This window comes from Bombina bombina, chromosome 2 (genome assembly GCF_027579735.1).
Source record: "Bombina bombina isolate aBomBom1 chromosome 2, aBomBom1.pri, whole genome shotgun sequence".
Taxonomy (NCBI): Eukaryota; Metazoa; Chordata; class Amphibia; order Anura; family Bombinatoridae; genus Bombina; species Bombina bombina.
In genome coordinates, this window is record NC_069500.1 from 1,321,434,591 (window position 1) to 1,321,455,907 (window position 21,317).

A 21,317-nucleotide genomic window follows, 5' to 3' on the forward strand; every position below is an offset into this window, starting at 1 on the left:
TAGAGTTATACCACAACACAAAGTTTTAACATAAAATATATTTCCTTCCTCAGGCACATTTGCTAATAATATCCTGAATGTTAGGCTTCTAATAGATTGTAGATTTGGTTTTATGTTTTCTCTTTTTCTTTAACTAACACTGAAAATATTGATGTTGTTGGCTGATTCACTTGCCTATTAAAATCTCTCTTTTAAGAACATTAATGTTTCTTGTGGTAGGTTTTATTATAACATAAGTACTCCTGTTTAGACCACTAGGCCCATTTCATTTTACAACTCTCTAGTGAAAATTGTTCTTAGCGTGTACAACAAGGCAGAATAAAATCCATACTCATTACACATTAAACTTTCAAGATTAAAGATTTGAAAAATGGAGACACAGCAAAAGTCTAGTCTTTTTCAGCTATTGAGCATACACAGAATGCTGATAAAGCGGAAAGATAATGTTTAGTAAATTACTCCAGATAATGATAAAATTTGCCAAGACCAATTGAGACATTTCATATGTTGATACACACCAGATCCATTTATAGGCAAGATAAATCCCTATTTGCTCAATTACTCCAAAGCTGGATGGAATAAGTTGCTATAATCATTTTACAACTTAAGAATATGTTGTTTAGGAAAGTATTGTAGTTAAGTAAAGTGTTTGTGAGAGCAATTTAAAAAATGATAAAAGGTCTGCTGTAGTGTAATGAAATATATTGATGGAAGTTTAGCTTATGTTTGAAATAATATTTATAAATTATATTAATTTAATTTCTCATTTAAAATTATATTTTATCTCTAGTACATCACAAGCTATTTATATTTAACTGAGTACGTAAAATACAAAAATTCATAAGTAACCTTGTTTAGTTTTAAATCTTTTGAATTGTTATATCATTATACTTATACTTTTTATTTATTTATATATATATATATATATATATATATATATATATATATATATATATATATATATATATTTATTTTTCATTTATGGCTGATCTTTAAAAAATCTAATTATTATAACTGCCTCTAAATTGTCATCACAAAAATAGTACAATTATAAACAAATTCAGTGTTTAAGTGTACATTTTATTAGTACATATCTGTTTTACTTGTGTCGTAATGTCAAACTTTTTCTAGTATAATTCTTTAAAAAGTTTATCATTTTTTTAGAAACTATTTTGCTTTCATGTACCATACCAAGGACAAATACATTTAAAAAATATATGTGTGTGTATATATATATATATATATATATATATATATATATAATATTTGCATATGGTACCATTCTGGCACAGCTATCTTATATTTTACTATTTATTATTATTTCAACAGTTATGTATTGATAATTTGGACATTATTTTTCTAAATTGTAGGATCATGTAGTCGGTTTATATGTTTATATATATATATATATATATATATATATATATATATATATATATATATATATATATATATATATATATATATATATATATCTGTTGCAGACTCACCTAAGTCATATGTGAATAATTTTTAACTTTTTTAGGTCCATCGTGGAATCAAAGGGGTAGTTAAGGATGAACATGGAAATCCTATTAAAAAAGCTCGCATCTCAGTGAAAGGAATTCGTCATGACATAACCACAGGTAAAAATACATTGACATGTGTCTGAGGCTATAAAAGTTACAGTATTTCAAGTATACTCCAGTGTAAATAGAGGATAAAAGAACATACATTTAGAACAATTACTTTAGCTACAAGAAAATTAAAGAATGTGACCTTGTGGTCTTCATAGATTAAACTTTTATCTTACCTAGGGCATCATAACTTTAGCAGTGGTATTTCTCCCCTAGGGGCAAAGCAAGGACTTTCTCACAGTTGTTGATTTGGACAATGATCCTCCTATTTATCAAACATCACCACATCCTAGGAGATATGCTAATTACAGAAGTTTTTGTTTTTTTAAAGGCATTAAATGAAATACCAATAAATGTGAAAATAAACATATGGTGACATAAGGCATAAGGCAAATTATATTGAAATAGAGACAGAGACAACATTAGGCATATATTCTATCTAATTGTGATTTTCATTGCAAAAAAAGCAGTTTCTTAGATATGTCCCAATTTTGTGCCTGCATAATACTCTAACATAAAATGATAACACCAAAAATGAAACTAAATAAATATATATATAAAAAAATGTTACACATATGCATTCAATATTATTTAGTGTAAATGCAATATTAAAGATATTGGCAAAGGAGCCTAAACACATAGGGCCAGATTACAAATGGAGAGCAAAATATCAATTTAGCTTAAGTGATATATATGCTCCACTTTGTAAACCAAGCCCATGCTAATGTGCATTTATATTAAAAGTTTACAGCAATGCGAACACAATCTCAAGTTCACATTGCTGGGAAGCATTGCGCTCACGTGAGTGAGCTTCTATAGGCTCCTATTGGAGCCTCGTTCTGATGCCTTCACAGACAGCATCAGAACCTTGCGCAGCGAGGGGGGTACACATATTAACACAAAAATATATACGTATATAAGCATACAGAAATATATTTACATTGCGGTCTATCAGAACACACAGTTCCCATAGACCGCAATGTAAAGGCACTTTTCAGTTACTTTTTTTCTAATACTCCACTCCCACCATCGTTAAAACTCCAAAACTGCCTAATGCTACATTTTTTAAAATAAAAAATCTATAATGCCCTCTATTTTGAGGGCATTTGGGGCACTTTTAGAAAATTAACCAAAATTGCAAATCAGACAGTTCTAGTATTCTATGTTGAAATGATATCTAGGACGGTGTCTGGAGAACAACATGGCCGGAAATAGTTCTGGCTTTCTAGTGCTCTAGCAAATGGATAACATTCTTGCAAAACTGCTGCCATATAGTGTTCTAGAAACGTGCACACACCTAAGTATATATCCTTGCTTTTCAACAAAAGATACTAAGAGAACCAAGAATAGTTTTGATAATAGAAGTAAATTAGAAAGCTGTTTAAAATTGCATGCTCTATTTGAATAAACATTTTGGGTTTCATGTCCCTTTAATGTCCGCATAAAGTAATTATTGTTTATGCTAAAAAGTATATCTTAAAATTAATTTACTAGCCTTTATCTTTATAAACAAAATTCTTCAAACCCCCATTAAACTATAAAAAAAAAGTTTTCATATCAACTTAACATGTATCTGATACCTCGATTGAAAAGAAATTAAAAAAAAAATAGATGCCACTTTTTTATGGTAACTAATACATCTGTGTGTTTATGTTTTAATAGGTGAAGATGGAGACTATTGGAGGCTTTTAATTCCAGGTGTACATGTTGTTGCTGCTGAAGCTTTCGGATACTCTAAGGTTACCAAAAAAATTACTCTACCAGCTAAAATGACTAAAGCCGGGCGCGTGGACTTTGTATTGCAACGCGTTGATGTTAAATCTCGTAAATTTGATAGAATTAATCCTGAGGAAATATATGAACGATTTGACCCATTGGATCATTTTGATCCACATGCACAACATGGACCAAGACAAACAAATGAAGAAGGTGAACCTTTAGAAGAAAGCGAAAAGCCCTGGTGGTGGTCCTATTTCAGCTCTCTAGATCGTAATAAACCAATATGGCTACTTAAAAATAACTAATATTAAAAATTTGACACCATCTATGACTTCTATAAATGGTTTTCTAATGTTTGATGCTTTTTTAATTATAATATCACAGGGGAGCCATTTTGCCGACTTTGGTACTTAATGGAAAGTTTGCCAACAAAAAAAAAGGCTTACATTATTTTTCAGTGTTGTCTTACTTAATATAAAATTTAAACATTAAAAAATCATTGTCTCTTAATATAACATGTTACATCATTTGTTATATATATATATATATATATATATATATATATTGGGTACCTGTAAAGCGCAGCTAATCACCCTTAAGGGTCTCAAGGCGCTGCTCATTTTATTAACCACTGAAGGATGAAAGGCTGAATGGGGAACGAACCTGCAACCCTTGAGTTGCTACAGAGCTCAGCCACAGTGCCTTAGTATGCTGAGCTATCTGTCCAGTATGTATATACTGTATATATATCTTAAAAAATACTGACAGATGTCTTAAAGGAAATATAAAATTTGTCTCCTAATGTTATGGTGACCATTTATTTTTACAAATTAGTATGAAAAACTATTTAATAAATGTATTATGCCTAGAGAAAAAATTTACAAATAGTTTGTCTCAGTAAATTACAACATACTTCACATTGTTCATGAACTTATATAGTAGGAGTTGCAATCCAAACGTATATTAAATTAAAATAAGAAGTATAGGTGAAAAATGTAACAACATATATTTTACTGTTCAATAAACTGAAACATTGTAACTTTTAAAACAATTGTATTATTTGTTTTTATTATTTGGGTTTGATAGTAAGATTTACAAAAATGAACAAGATACTAAAATTATTGCCCTGGTTAATTGTTAGCTCTATTATTGGAAAGTCGAAGCATCTAGGAGCAATAACAGCCCTGCCACAAAGTAGTAGACCACACAAAATCACAGAATTGTGTAAAACTAACCTATTATTTGCTGCATTACCCACTACAGAGTTCAAAACTGCCTCTGGAAACAATATCAGCACAATAACTGTGCGTTGGAAGCTTTATGAAATGGATTTCCATGGTTGAGCAACTGTACACAAATGTTATGTCAAGAGTTGGATGGGGTGGTGTAAAGCACACCCTCACTGGACATTGGAGCAGTAGAAACATTCTTTGGATTGATGAATCATTCTTCACTATCTAGCACTCTGATAGAAGTATCTCAGAGTGGTGGATACCAGGAGAACGCCACCTATTGTAATGCATAATGCCTCCTGTAAAGTTTGGTTGAGGAGGGATAATGGTCTGGGGCTGTTTTCAGTATTTTGGCAAGACTTCTTATTTTCAGTGAAGAGTCATCTTAATGCTACAGAATACAAAGACATTTTAGATTATTGGGTGCTTTCATCTTTGTGATAAAAGTTTTGGAAAGGCCATTCTCAGTTCCAGCATCAGCAGTTCAAGTGGTGTTGATGAAGACATGGTTTGATGAGTTTGGAATGAAGGATCTTTAGTGGCCTGCACAGAGCCCTGACCTCAACCCCACAGAACTCATTTGGAATGAATTGGAATGACTATTGCGAGCCAGCCATTCTCATCCAACATCAGTGCCTGACTTCACATATGCTCTTTTGGCATATAGGTGTGATGGTCAGGAGTCCACATACATTTGATAGTACATATAGTTACAAAGAAAGAGATCCATCATGGAGACAGATAAATGATGATATGACATAAATCCCAGCACCCTTTAGCTATTGCATCAAATGAGTTTTCTTCAGGGAATGAAGATTGTAAACATGCATTGGAAGAAACAGTCTAGACTTCTTGTTCAAAAGGAGCTGTTTAAAGATTATTAGCAGCCAATATATCATGCTTATAGGGCTGTATCTGGGTTGGAAATTGTGTTGGTTTATAAACACTTTTGAGGCTTTGGTAGTATACATGTATTCATTCATTCATTCTAGGGCATTTCCATGGAATGGTACAGTCTACTTTGTCTATGGTATTAGTATTTGTCCTGGCACCTCTGTGTGCATTCTTCAACTGTTTAATTTACTTTCTATTATCTCTTGATCTCTTGAAGTATAGTATTGTAGGAAGAGTGACCTTTATGCATGTGTAATCATTTCTCAAAGTATTGGATTTATATATTTTTCTCAGGATACTCCAAGATCAAGTATTACAGGATGATGTATATAAAATTATGCTCCATACACATAATTAATGTTTTAGTATTCTTGAAGTACAAGTGTGTGGTCCAGGATGATGTTTATGTCATTTTTTTAATCATTAAACTGAATGTAAAGTTTGACGAATGTGTGCCCATTTTTTAAAAATCCGTATTCGATCGGGTTGATTTCTGGCGATGTCTGTCTGCCGCCTCAGAGCAGGCAGACAGGTTATGGAGCAGCGGTCTTTAGACCGCTGCTTCATAATTTGTGTTTCCGGTGAGCCTGAAGGCTCGCCAGAAACACGGGGCATCAAACTCCATACAGAGCTTGATAAATATGCCCCTTAATATCATATTTTGGAATGTCAGCTTGGGATTGTACAGTTTCAAAGAAAGGGATCAGTAGACGCACAAAAAATCATGGTCATGATATATGTTGTGTTCTTTGAGGTATTTGGATAATGTATCTGAAGCAGAAACTGTTGAAACTTTTACTTTTCACTGTAACTGGCTAGATGCAAAACTGGCTAGATGCAAAAGATATTTCGCTCAATCATCAATAATGACTATTCAAAGTTTGAAATGTACACTGAAATGTATACTGCATGCTATAATCAACTGCTTGTAGTTCATCATAAAAACTAATTTTTATTTTGAGATATACAGGTAACCAGATGGCTGACATTTTATTTTTTTGCACCACAATGACATTGAAGAGCTCCCTATAATTTAGCCAGCTAAAAGGGAAAGACCATTCTTGGATCCTTCTAATGAAATAGTTATATTCTTGTATAACTGACTAAGCTACTGGACTATACATAATAATACCCATGGAAAATACTATAAGGAAAATAATAGAAATAAAAATAAATAGCAGGAAAGCTGATCACGCTATAGAACAATAGGTTGCTGGATATATATTATAACAATATATCATTCAGAAGCATATTTCTAAATTAAATCAGAGAAAAATGTTTGAAATAGTCATTGTTTAACTAAGAAAAGGATGAGATTAGCAGCCAATAGCTGAATCCATGCTCTGATTGTAGTATAATACAACCCATAAAACAAGATCAATGGAATTATACACATGGATCATGTAATAATAAAAAGAACAACAATCAGATAATGACCATACTGCAAACGTGACTAGAAGTATATTTGTACATTTGCTACATAAAAATACTACCACTGAATTATATTATTACTGTAACTATGATTCTCTTTTAGAGAAACAAAAGCAGTATTATACCTAGTATCAAGGGAGCACAAAATGAATACAAACTGGCCACTACGCTGATCATTGTCATATTAGCTTATTAATATCTAACTTAAAGCTAAATCATGGGTGTTCTAAATCTCATAACTTTAAAATACCATATGGTGAGACCAAAAATATACTGCAGCTTGCAATTACATTAAAGATACTTTAATATATATATATCTACACAAACACACTATATGATCAAAAGTATGTGGATAGAAGAAATAGGCGGCACATCAAGTATCATAGAAGCCAAAGTAGAAGTTTATTCCAAGCTTGTAGTCGCTATACACACTAACAACAACGGAAGAAAAGGTGCGTGTCCTTACGCGTTTCGTGCCATGCGGCACTTACTCAAAGGTATGTGGATCCCTTATCAATTATTGAGCTCAGGGGATTCAGCCACACCTATTGCTATCAGGTGCATAAAATCCAGCACATAGCCATGAAATCTCCTTAAAAAAAACATTAGCAGTACAATGGGTTCTACTAAAGAGCTTGGTGACTTTAAATGTGGCACTGTCATAGGATGCCACCTTTGACACAAGTCAGTTCATGAACTTTCAGCCCTACTTGATCTTACTGTGAAGTAAAAGTGTCTAGGAACAACAACAGATCAGTCACGAAGTGGTAGGCGATGTAAACTCACAGAGATGGGATTCAAACTGCTAAAGCATGTAGCATGTTAAAATCACCTATTATCTGTTCCATCACGCACTACAGATTTACAGACTGCCTCTTAAAGCAACATCATCACAATAACTGTGCATTTAGAATTTCATGAAATGGGTTTCCATGGCTGACCAGTTGTACACAAATCTCACATCAACATATGTCAGGTGTTAAAAAGCAAGGATGGTGAGGGAAAGTATACCGGGTTTATAAATCAGAATTATAGGGCTTTATCAAATGTTGCTTATATTAGCTGGCCCTTAAATTCAAGAGTTAGAGCAGTTATATACAAATTTATGTACAAAAATGCAAAAGAGTTTGCAAAACAGAGAAAAAGACTACCTGTCTCTTAAAGAGATATCATCTAAACCCAGATTCTGAATTGTGTAACAAAAGTGTATGGATTAAAATTTATCTCATAGAAAAAAGAGACCACTTATACTAAATAACTTTATTGGAGATAAAAAATAGTCCGTCTGAAGTAGTACACACGCACACGCACACACACTTTAAAACTAGCTTGAACTCAGTAAATAGTACATATCGTATGAGAGTTGTGAATGCACATAAGGTCAGTTAAATATTCTGATATTGTAACCATTCAGTAGCAATATTGAATAAACCTATTATAAGGTATTGTATATGGTTTCAACAGCAGTTTTATAAAAGAGAACAATAAAGCAATCAAGTTATATACTTTGCTTAGCTTCTATTTGTATGGCAGATGAAATAAAAGTAACAGAAAAGAATGTATCCTCTGATGTGATTCTGTTACATAAAGATTTCCATCTATATATTATAGCTCAGTCATGCTTGTGTTAGTTACAAAATAATATTGTGTGTTAGTTTAAAACATAACATCTCTCCATAACATACAAGGGTTGTTTTTATATGTTTATAAACAAAAATGGTTAGTACTTATCTATGAAAAATATATTCCTAAAGTTGAAAAAAAGCTAAATTAGAGCAACGGTTTGTTTGCTGCCTTAAGAGTCACAACCTGCAAATTGGATAAACCTCATATATGGTGTAGTAAAGATTGACTCTTACAGATTATAATACCATATGCCCTGAATCATATCATAGCATATGTTTAATATCAGTATTATCGTCAGATACTAACATGAGGGAATATAAATAAAATACTTCAAGCGAATTCAGTTTAAAAGCACAATACTAGACTGCAAAAGAAGCCTCTTCTATAGCGGAGGCTAATGTTAACATTTAACTGACTGATTTCTAAGCAACACTGAGCTGAGCTAAGAAAGTCTCTTCTATAGTGGAAACTGTAATTCATGTTATACTAATTCTGACATTGTCACTGAACAATTATTGGTATTAACTGAGTAAGCGTTTAAAAAGAAAGAGGTTCTATGACCTCGTGAGGGTGCCCATGACACGCGTTTCACATAACGCTTTATCGGAGGGGTACGCCCTGGCCGAACTGAGCAGGTAATTCCTGTATGTTGAACCCGCCCCTATGCGGGGATTAGATCATTGCGGGCTCATTCTAATTAATGATTTGTTAGGGTCACTTATGCAGATCTCTATCTAAACCAATCAGAGGAGGTTTTGACTCACAATGTTGTGTGCTAAGCCAAAAGAAAATTCCATGTTATTGCTTAAAGAATGAGAACAGACAGATTTGCAGGATATTTAGAGACAATCGAATTATGAAGTGTGTTTATTATTCTTAGCAGAATTAGACGTTTATAATAACATTATGAATACTGGTATCCACATGATGTTTTACAACTAAATATAGTAATATGAAATAACGTGTTTAAAAGAACAGTGCATATTTCTATGCTGTGTAGTGTTTAAAACTGAAAACAGTTAGAAAAATATTGGAATACTGATAAATAATAACAGGGAATTATTATCAGTTCATAATACAACTGTGAAGACATTCATAATAGAATTGTAGTGACAAAATGACACAATAAATTTGCATTAACTAATGCAAAATAACATAAGTGGGAAAAAGAAAAAAGAAAAGATGAAAAAGGTGTAAAAATAATGTATTTAAAGGAAAACAAATATTAACAATGTCAGTGTATGTTAAATGACTTATAGTAGTGATTATTAATATTATTATTATCATTTATTTGTATAGCGTCGCCAAATTCCATAGCGCTTGGTACAATGATAGGGGTATACAATGACAAAGATTTGTGATACAATACAAAACATAGCAAGACTAAACAAATCTAGCACAGGAGGAAGAGGGCCCTGCTCCGGAGAGCTCACAGTCTATAGGTTTAGGGTGCAGAGACATAAGGTTGGGGTAGCTTGTTATATCGGTTGTATTTGCAGCAGTGAGTCAGGCAGTTCATGTACATGTATTAGCTTGGTTCGGATGCGGGATGGAGGAGAGATGGTAAGCCTCTCTGAATAGGTGGGTTTTCAAGGATCTTCTGAAGCTATACAAGGTTGGAGACAGTCTGATGGAGCGGGGTAGAGAGTTCCAGAGGACAGGAGCAGCACGTGCAAAGTCTTGGAGGCGGGAGTGGGATGTAGAGATAACAGGAGTGTAGAGACGTAGGTCAGAGGTTGATCGAAGAGGACGGGATGGGGAGTATTTTACGATGAGAGAGGAGATATAGTTGGGAGTTAGACTGTTGAGTGCTTTATAGGTTAGGGCTAAATTGTATTCTGGAGTGTATGGGGAGCCAGTGTAGAGACTGGCAGAGCGGAGCAGCTGATGTAGATCGTCGGCTTAGGTGGATGAGTCTAGCAGAAGCATTCATAATAGATTGGACGGAGGAGAGGCGGTGTTTTGGAAGGCCATTTAAGAGTAGATTGCAATAATCAATGCGTGACAGGATGAGGGAATGAATAAGTATTTTTGTAGTATTTTGAGTAAGGAAGGGACGAATTCTGGAAATGTTGCGTAGGTGTGACCGGCAGGTTTTGGTAAGCGTTTGTATATGTGGGTTGAATGTGAGTTCTGAGTCTAGTGTGACCCCAAGGCAGCGGACCTGGGGTGAGGTGTTGAGAATAGAGTCTCCAACCATCAGAGAAATGTCAGGTGTCGGATGTCTCGAAGAGGAGGAAATAAGAAGCAGCTCAGTTTTGGACAGATTGAGTTGGAGGTAGTGTGAAGACATCCAAGAGAAAATTGCAGAGAGGCAGTCAGTCTGGTTGAGTAAAGAGGGAGAGATATCAGGAGAGGAAAGATAGATTTGGGTATCATTAGCATATAGGTGGTACTGGAATCCAAAGGAGGCTATAAGTTTTCCAAGGCAGGATGTATAGGGAGAGAAAAGCAAGGGACCTAAGACAGAGCCTTGAGGTACTCCAACTGAGAGAGGCATAGGATCACAAGATATGTTGTTAAAGGAAACTGAAAACGAGTGGTTTGAAATATATGATGCAAACCAGGAGAGGGCTGTGTCTCGGATGCCAAATTAATGTAGTATTTTTAGGAGGGGAGGATGGTCAACTGTGTCAAAAGCTGTGGACAGGTCAAGAAGAATTAGTAATGAGTAATGGCCTTTTGCTTTGGCTAATAACAGGTAATTTGTTACTTTAGCAATAGCGGTTTCTGTTGAGTGTTTAGGGCGGAAACCAGATTGTAGTGGATCAAGTAAGGAGTTAGTTGTGAGAAATCGAGTTAGCCGATTATAGACTAGTCGTTCCAATCATTTTGAAGCAAAGGTAAGTAAGGAGACCGGTAGTTTGAAGGCATGGAGGGGTCAAGCGAGGGCTTTATTAGGATTGGTATGATTGACGCATGCTTGAATGTGTCAGGAAATGTGCCAGCTGTGAGGGATTGGTTAAAGAGATGAGTTAGGGTAGGGGTTAGTGAAGCAGAGAGAGTGGGAATAAGTCGTGAAGGAATAGGGTCAAGTGGGCAGGTTGTGAGATGAGCTGAGGATAGGAGTGCAGAGACTTCTTCCTCTGTTACAGGAAGGAAATAGCATAGATTTTTGTTAATAGAAGGGGTGGGTAGGATTGCTGGGTTTGCGGGGTGCGAGGTGCAGATCTCTTTTCTAATGGTGTCAATTTTATTTTTGAAGTGATCAGCAATAATTTGAGCAGTGAGGTTGGTAGTGAGCGGGGGGGCAGGCGGACGTAGAAGGGAGTTAAAGGTTGAGAACAGTTTTCTGGGGTTGGATGCGTGAGATGACACGAGGGAGGAGAAATAGACTTGTTTTGCCAGGCTGAGCGCAGAGTTGTATGACTTAAGGGTGAATTTATAATGTTGGAAATCAGCAAAGGTGCGTGATTTCCTCCACTGCCGTTCAGCGGCCCGTGAGCATCGATGAAAATATCTGGTCTGTTTAGTGTGCCGCGGTTGCCGTTGAGTGATTGATGTATGTCGAAGAGTGGAGGGTGCAGTTTTGTCAAGTGTTGATTTTAGTGCCGAATTATACTGTAGAGTCAAGAGGGTTGGACTAGAGAGGGATGAAATGTCAGAGAGCAGAGGACTCAGTTGAGTGGAAAAGTCTGTGAGATCCAAGTCATTTAAATTCCTGGGAGGTAGCAGTTTGTTGGGGGCTTGCAAAGATGTAGCAGGTAGAGTGAGAGAGAAAGTTAATAGATGATGGTCAGAGAGAGGAACGGGAAATTTAAGGGAGTTGGAAACAGCACAGAGATTTGTGAAGACCAGGTCTATGGAGTTGCCTTCACAGTGTGTTGGAGATGTTGTCCACTGGTGATAATTACTATTATCACTATTAGTGATAATATGTGCTAGCAATATAAATACCATTACTAGGAAATATTATATTATTATTGATATGCTATTTAAGTGGATATCATGTATTCCTAGATACACATTATAATTATTATATTCATTAAGTCCAGAAAGATATACCGTATCTAATAGGTGTATCCAACGGCATTCTGCTCTGAGTAGTGAATTCTCAAGATTGCCTCCTCTGATGTATGTATATGTCATGTGTTAGGTGTAGTGGTGTAAACGATTCTGCCACTGGTCTGGACTGAATCATTGAATCCTTTACTTTCTGGCTGTCTGAAGGAAAAATCTGGGTTGTGTGGATGCCAGGAAAAGACTACCTGCCGGAATTCATAGTGCCTACTGTAATGTTTGGTGGAGGACGGACATTCAGGGTTTATGCTAGGCCCTATAGTTCCAGTGAAGAGTCATCTTAATGCTACATGATACAAATATGTTTTAGACAATTGGGTACTTCCAACTTTGTGGCAACAATTTGCGGGAAGTTCTTTCCTGATTTAGCATGACTGTGCCCTGTGCAAGTTTGATGTGGAGGAAATACAGTGGCTTGAATACATCGTGACCTCAACCACACTGGACACCTTTGGGATGATTTGGAATGCCGATTGTGAGCCCTGACCTTCTCGCCCAACACATTCCAAAATCGTATGGATTCCCAGAATAGTTGCAGTTTTTATAGGCTCAAAGAGGGAGCCAAGTCCATATTAATATCCATGGTTTTGGAATGGGATAATCAGTAAGCTCATATAAATATATATACAAGTTCATACACACATACATACACACCCTTGACCCCTTCTCAGCCCTGTCTCTTTAATTCTGCCATAAAACCTTTATTTCGTTAAAAAATTGTTTTCTAATTATTACGTTTAAATATAAGCTAAATACTTTATTTATACAGTGTTTTCATGTGTATTGTTATACAAACTACCAAGAGATAATGGTTTACGCCAGGTCTCAAAAAAACTCTAACGTTTAATGCAGTATTTAATGCACTATCCATTAGAAATGTTAGAGAAAAATATTTAACTCTGCCATTTTGCCCTGTGCTTTATATTAAATTGATGCTTATAGCTATAAGAACAATACACTTTCTTGTCAGTTCAGCTATTTTGTTGTTTTTGAAAAAATATAAACTTCTAGCTAAGTAAAAACCACCTAAGTGCTATATTGACAAGATAAGAAGACCACAAGTTGCCTATGTTTGAAGATTCTGAATTGGCTCAAAGCACAGCACATGGGATAATTTGAGGCTATAAAGAGACACTGTTATCTGATTTTGCGCGCCAGCTTGTGTTACTGTAGAGTGATGACATTCTGTCATTCTGTTGTAATCCTGCTTAATTGTACAATAATAGCCTTTTGAATTTGGACCAGTTGTTTCAAGTTGTATTGTTTTCCTTAAACATTTTGGTGCCAAAACCCGGGAGCTTGAAAGCGATTCTGGAAGGAGCCAGGCCTGGAGCCTGAGGACAGGAGACCACCGGCGCCTACAGGTGAGAACCTTTGTGTCTGAAATTGCTCTCTCCTCCTCTGATTCCTAAACCCTCTGTCCTATCGTAAGTACAAACTCCCAAGAACCTGAAACAACTGTTTTATGTTTTAACATCTTTTGTTATGAATGTGTGAGTGTAAGAGGTCCTTCACAGTGTGTGAATGCACTGCTCCAAGATGCCCCTCTGCAGAGAATGCAAATGGGAGCAGTAGTGTGTTAAGTAAGAGGACCCTATCGTCCTCAGAGACGAAAGTTTTCTATTTTCTGAGTTTGTCAAGTAAACTGTTACTAACATTCAGCCAGATTATGAGTTTTGAGCGCTATAGGGAAATTAACGACCACAACATTTTTGCCGTTATTTCACCTCTCTATAGCACTGCTATTACGAGTTTTAAAAAAGCAGGGTTGTGCGGGCGATATGGTGGCATTGAGCTCCATACCGCACCAAAATCAAGCGCTGCTTTAACATGCTCGTGCACAAGTTTCCCATAGACATCATTGGAAAGACCTGGCAACAAAAAGCCTAACACCTGCGATCGCGGAAACAAAGCTCCGTAACGCAGCCCCATTAATGTCTATGGGAAAGAAAAAGTTACGTTTAAATCTAATCTGCTGCCCCTAACATCACCACCACCTACATACAGTTATTAACCCCTAATCTGCCGCCCTAACATCGCCGCCACCTACATACAGTTATTAAACCCTAATCTGCTGCCCTTAACATCGCTGCCACCTACATACAGTTATTAACCCCTAATCAGCCACCCCCAACATCGCCGCCACCTACATACAGTTATTACCTCCTAATCTGCTGCCCCTAACATCGCCGCCAACTACATACAGTTATTAACCCAAAATCTGCTGCCCCTAACATCGCTGCCACTTACATTACATTTATTAACCCCTAATCTGCCACCCCCAATATCGCCGCCACTATATTAAAGTTATTAACCCCCAAACCTAACCCTAACATAACCCTAAGCCTAAATCTAACCCTAACCGTAACACCACTAACTTAAATATAATTAAAATACATTTTAATAAACCTTACAATTATTAACTAAATAATTCCTATTTAAAACTATATACATACTTACCTGTAAAAAAAAAAACTAAGCTAGCTACAAAATAACTAATAGTTATATTGTAGCTTTCTTAGGTTTTATTTTTATTTCACATGTAAGTTAGTATTTATTTTAACTAGGTAGACTAGTTAGTAAATAGTTATTAACTATTAACTAGCTACCTAGTTAAAATAAATACAAAGTTACCTGCAAAATAAAACCTAACCTGCCTTACACTAAAACCTAACATTACAATAAAATGAAATAAATTAAATTAATAAAATACAATTTACTAACTTACAAATAAAAATAAAACCTAAGATAGCTATAAAATAACTATTACTTATTTTGTAGCTAGCTTAGGTTTTTTTTTTTACGGGTAAGTTTGTATTTCGTTTTAAATAGGTATTATTTAGTTAATAATTGTAAGCTTTATTTAGATTTATTTTAATTATATTTAAATTAGGGGGTGTTAGGCTTAGGGTTACTTTAGGGGTAGGGTTAGACTTAGGGTTAGGGTTATGTTAGGGTTAAGATCAGGGGTTAATATATTTATGTAGAGTTAGTGATGTGGGAGGTCAGAGGTTTAGGGTTAATAATTTATTTCAGTATATTTTGTTGTGGGGGGCTTGCGGTTTAGTGGTTAATAGGTTTTTTAAAGCAGCAGTGTGGGCTAGCAGCAGATTAGGGGTTAATAATATTTAAATAATGTTTGCGAAGTGGGAGGGCAGCGGTTTAGGAGTTAATAGGTTTATTATAGTGGCGACGATGTTGGGGAGCGGCGGAATAGTGTTTAATAAATTTTAATAGTGGTGGCGAGGTCCGGAGTAGCAGATTAGGGGTTAATACATTTTTTTATAGTGTTTGCAATGTGGGGGGGCCTTGGTTTAGGGGTTAATAGTTAGTTTATGGGTGTTAGTGTACTTTTTAACACTTTAGTTATGAGTTTTATGGTACAGCTTTGTAACGTAAAACTCATAACTACTGACTTTAGATGGCGGTACAGATCTTGTGTTTATAGAGTGTACCACTCACTTTTTGGCATCCCAGGCAAACTCGTAATACTGGTGCTATGGGAGTCCCATTGAAAAAGGACTTTTTAAAAAGTGCGGTACTGACATTGCGTGACGGCCAAAAAGGTGTGTACACCTTTACCTACAAGACTTGTAATAACAGCTTTAGAGAAAAAGCAGCGTTATGAAGCATAATTTCACTCATAACGCCAAACTCGTAATCTAGCTGATTGTTTGCACAGCAAAGGGACAATGGAAGATTAAGTGTGGGTTGGTGCAGAGTTTTTTACTAGTCTGCCTTGGCTGTCAGTACAAAGTCTCTGGGTACCCCCTGTGCCAGGCCTTTCGAATTTGTTGATTAAGTTCAAATTCAGTCCAATGCTGCTATTGTGTACAGGGCTATTCCTAGAGAACGAGAGTGAACCCGGATCTATTATCACCTCTTGTCTTTGTTTCTGGATGACCCTGGTCACGCTGGTTTGAGCCTGTACTCTCCTATGCTGAAGGGTGCATCCCTAAGCTGTAGCAGACTTGTCTCTCATGATAGATAAAACTGTTGATGTAAGCCCCCTAGCATGATTGACTTTGACTTTAATGATATAAGAGGCCATGTACTTTGGTGGGATCACAAGCAGGGATTTTTAGTGTGGGACCTTCCCTGACAGCCACAGTACTGCTAAGATTTTGAGAGCGAAGGGTAAGTGTCCCCTCCATCGTAGCTGGGCTATGGGACACAATCTTAGCAAAGGTGACGCGGTGTCATCCTTAAGCCATGGGCGTCCAAAGATTCCCTGACAGCCACAGGAAGAACCTTTGAATTATCCCACTGGGAGAATCTCTATAAAAAATTAAAGAAAAAATTGATAGAGCCTAATGAGAAGGCCGCTTTGAGTAGATGGACTTTAGAATCCTATCATAGACAGCAAATGGCCCAAGGTATTTTTACTATAGAGACCAAGACAGGGAAAACAGACAAGCTGGGAGGGGAAAGTCAGTCAGAATCATATGGGGAAGAGGCAGAACAGATAGAGCAGCTTGCAATCTCTCTAGTGGAGAATACCGTTGATAATGCAAGGGCCCTAATAGATCTAGGGGCCAGACCAAAGACTCCTGCTAGCCTAACCACGGTGTCCCCCACTGGAGGATTGCGATCTCCTCTTCCTTTATACCCCCTTTATATGTTGAACCCCAAGTTAAGGCCACTGCCCCATCATTTGTGCCCCATACCACCTCATGGCAAGATCTGTATGTCCCAAGGGGAGGAAAAGTATTTTGTGGGGTGGAGGGAAAACTCCTAATGATTCCCAAAGTGGACTCTGAGGATGTAAGCAGAATGACTGAGGAACTTTTTTTCACCTCGGCATCTAACCGTAATGTTACTCAACATGTCCCATGGACACCTGGAGAAATGAAGTTATTTCTATCATCTGTCCCTAAGCCACGGAGCAATATATATGGGTTTGTAAACGAGCTGTATAATATTACCGTCAGCTACAACCCCACATGGAGAGATTTGTTGCAGATAATAAGGGTTGTGGCTAGTCAAATAGACACCACTGCCATCTGCACTAGACTTATCCTGCCACTTAACCTATCAGAGGTAGAGAATACCCCACGGAGGGCATGGGAATATGTCAACCAGCTCAAGAATAAAATCATGGAGGTGTTCCCTCCACACTCTTGGGTTTGGGTGACAACTATCCAATAAAAGGCTAAAGAACCAGTAGAAGACTACTTTGAGAGTTTTAGGAAAATTGTGGAGGAGGCAGGAGGTAACCTTGAAGACCAAAGTATGGGAAAAATGCTCACTGCCACATTGGTGTCAGACTGAATAAAGAAATTCATGATAAATCAGTTTCCGCCCATTCTGATTGTTGGGATAAATCAGTCCCAGCACTAATGAGCTTAGCGAGCTCAATACAAAGGAGCATAGAGGAAGTACAGGAAAAGAAAGCATAAAGGGTAATGCTAGTGAGTGCCCCTGGGAAACCCCAATGGAAAAAGTTTAGAGGGACAAATAAGGGGGACTCAGAAAAGCCAAATGCTATAACTGTGACAAACTAGATCATTTTGCAAGAGACTGCACAGCTCCAAAACGGGAAAGACAGGAGAACAATTGACGGGCTGGGCTTCCAGTGCTACTTATCATATCTGAGAGCAGAGGGGGTGATGCCTTTGTTCGCCTGACCCTGTCTGACATGCTATACCATTCTGTTGAGTGTTTGGTGGATACTGGAGCAGCCAGCTGTGGTCTTAAAAGATCAGAAACACAAAATTTGAAAATTTCTAGACAAATTGATGCCATAGGACTAGAAAGTAAAACTATCATGCTAAAGGAAACTGTAGAAACCCCTGTAACTATAGGTCAAGTTAATACCTCCCTCTCCTTTGTTCTCAGTGATACTGTTCCCTGCAATCTACTTGGAAGAGATGCACTGATTAAGTTGAAAGCAAACATCTTAGGATGGGCCAATAGTGACTACTTGAGTGGGATCTGATGATCACAACAATCTTGTCCTCCTGATTGCGGTATATTCCACCTGACCTGAGGGATGTTCCCCTGGATGTTTGGGCTACTAAAGGTGGCCCAGTTGGCCTGATAAAATAAGGGGACCCAGTGGTGATCAAGCTCAGACCTGGAGCTAAATTACCCCGGATTCCTAAATATCCCCTGAGTATGAAACAAATAAATGGCATAAGAGACCAAATTAAAACCTTTGTAAATCAGGGGATCCTGATTCCCACAAAATCACCTTTAAATACACCCCTGTATCCTGTGTCTAAGCCAGGGAAACCAGGTCAGTTCCACCTAGTTCATGATTTATGGGCACTGAATAAAATTATTCTGGAAGATGCCCCACTAGTCCCAAATCCTCACACTATTCTAAGAGAAATTCCTTCAGATGCCTCCTGGTTAAGTGTGATAGATTTGGTTGATGCTTTCTTTTGTGTCCCTGTACATACTGACTCCCAACACCTGTTTGTCTTCACCTTTGAGGGACAACAGTATGCTTAGTTGAGATTGCCACAGGGGATGGTCTCTTCGCCATCTGAATTTGGTCAAGTTATGAAACAGGTCCTAGACAGGTGGCAGGCATTAGTTGGGGTGACTATTGTGCAGTATGTCAATGATATCCTGCTGTTAGCCTCCTCTAAAGAGCTGTGCACCAGCACGACTGCTTCACTGCTCTCCCACTTGAACACTGAGGGATGCAAGGTATCACTTAGTAAATTACAGTTCTGCCAGAAAAAAAGTTATTTTTCTGGGGCACTATATATCACGGGGCTATAAACACATCACTGCAGATAGAGTCTCTGTGATACAGAGGGCACCATACCCACATAATGCCAAACAGATTAGAGCCTTTTTGGGACTAGTTGGGTACTGCAGACAGTGGATACCTAATATGTCTCAACTTGCTGCTCCCCTATATGCTCTAACCACTCAGACCAGACACATAGAGCTGTCTAGGGAGGAAACACAGTCTGTGGACCAATTAAAGGTTGCTATATTCAATGCCCTGTCACTGGCACTCCCAAACTATAACAAGCCATTCTACCTGTTCTGCCATGAACAGGAAGGACAGGCTTCAGGAGTGCTCACCTAGAAGTATGAAGGGAAACAGAAAACAGTGGGGTACTTTAGTGCCAAGCTGGATTCTGTAATACTATCAGGAGCTGCATGTGTAAAATCAGCTGTGGCAGCATCAATGTTAGTTGAAAAAACAACTGACATTGTCCTTGGGAACCAGTTGTTTCTTATAGTCCCTCATGCTGTACAAGCAGTGCTCCACAGCCTGACAACCAGACACCTCTCTGCAGCCAGACTAACTAAATATAAAAGTTTACCCTTTTGCCACATAATTATGAAAATTGGAAACAGCACTCAGGACACGACTGTGAGCAGGAAATAGAGTTATACTATGTTCCTCCCAGTCCTGTCCTGGATGACCCCATCCTAAATGCTGAAATGACTCTCTATGTAGATGGGTCTAGACTGCAGAGACCAGAGGGAGGGTTTGCCGCTGGGTTTGCCATAGCGGATGACACCTCCATTCTGTACTCTGAGTCCCTTGATCCTGGCATACATTCAGCACAAAGCGCTGAGTTATTTGCTCTGACCAAGGCATGTGAATTGGCAGAAGGGAAGACTGTAAACATATATATACAGACTCCCGCTATGCTTATGGAGTCCTCCATGATTTTGGCTTCCTGTGTGCACATAGAGGTTTCCTGACCTCTAGTGGAATAATGGTAAAACATGCAGACAACATACAGGATTAGCTACAAAAGGTGAAGCTACCCAGAGCCATAGCTGTTATGAAATGCCAGGCACATCAGCAAGCAATAGATCCTATCACTATGGATAATAATAGGGTAGATAAAGCAGCCAAGAAGGCAGCTCTCATGATACTCCAACAGTCCTCTGAAACTGTGGAGAATTTGACAATGGATGTTTTAAAAACCCTCCAAAACCAAACAGCTTCCCTAACTTAGAGCAAGTGGAAAAACGCTGGTTGCAAACTGGAGAATGAGGTTTGGAAACATGGGGATGGTAGATTATGTGCTCCTCCAGTGCTATATCCTGTTTTAGCAAGTCTATCTCATCTCCCTTCCCCTTTTTCCAATGTGTTTCTCATTGCAGCAAAAAGATAAAGATACCTATTGATTAGGGAGATGATACAACAGCCACAGAGATGACCGTCTGATAACCTAGCTCAGCTACCAGCCTCCCACAATTGCACCTCATCAGCTTTGGACCTAGGCCTGTGACGGGATGCAGTTCTGGCTGCTGTTATTATCTGATTAGACAGAGATTGGATATTTTGTGTTTGTGTGTTACCAATAAAGATGTGTGAATCCATGGAGGAAATGGTCACTATGTAGGCAGTCTGGAATGGATGCCCGGCCCCCACTGTCTATGCAGCTTATCTGTATACTCAGTGATATACGGTCTGTCTAAGGGTCATTTCTAGGTAGGCAGGCTGTTAGTTAGTCAAATGAGAAACACAAAGTAATAAAGGCATAATAATAAACGCAAGGTAATAGATAAATATATGTGATAATAAAATTATCAAAAGGATGAGAAATGTTAGAGAAAAATATTTAACTCTGCCATTTTGCCCTGTGCTTTAAATTAAATTGATGATTATGGCTTTAAGAGCAATACACTTTCTTGTCAGTTCAGCTATTTTGTTGTGCTTGCAAAAATATAAACGTCTAGTTAAGTAAAAACCACCCAAGTGCTGTATGGACGAGATAAGAAGACCACGAGTTGCCTACGTGTGAAGATTCTGGATTGGCTCAAATTACAGCACATGGAATAATTTGAAACTATA

The 21,317-nt window shown here is 37.4% G+C and overlaps 1 protein-coding gene across 2 annotated transcripts in view; it reads left to right on the forward strand.

Annotated features, from left to right (window-relative positions):
• CPZ (carboxypeptidase Z) overlaps positions 1 to 4,386 on the forward strand; it is a 283,985-nt gene extending 279,599 nt beyond the window's left edge. For both annotated transcript variants that reach the window (XM_053704179.1, XM_053704180.1), the window contains 2 exons: positions 1,526 to 1,625; positions 3,279 to 4,386. In XM_053704179.1, coding sequence (XP_053560154.1) covers positions 1,526 to 1,625; positions 3,279 to 3,640 — 462 coding nt within the window. In that variant the 3' untranslated portion in view covers positions 3,641 to 4,386. The remainder of the gene's footprint in view (positions 1 to 1,525; positions 1,626 to 3,278) is intronic.
• Positions 4,387 to 21,317: the final 16,931 nt, after the last annotated feature.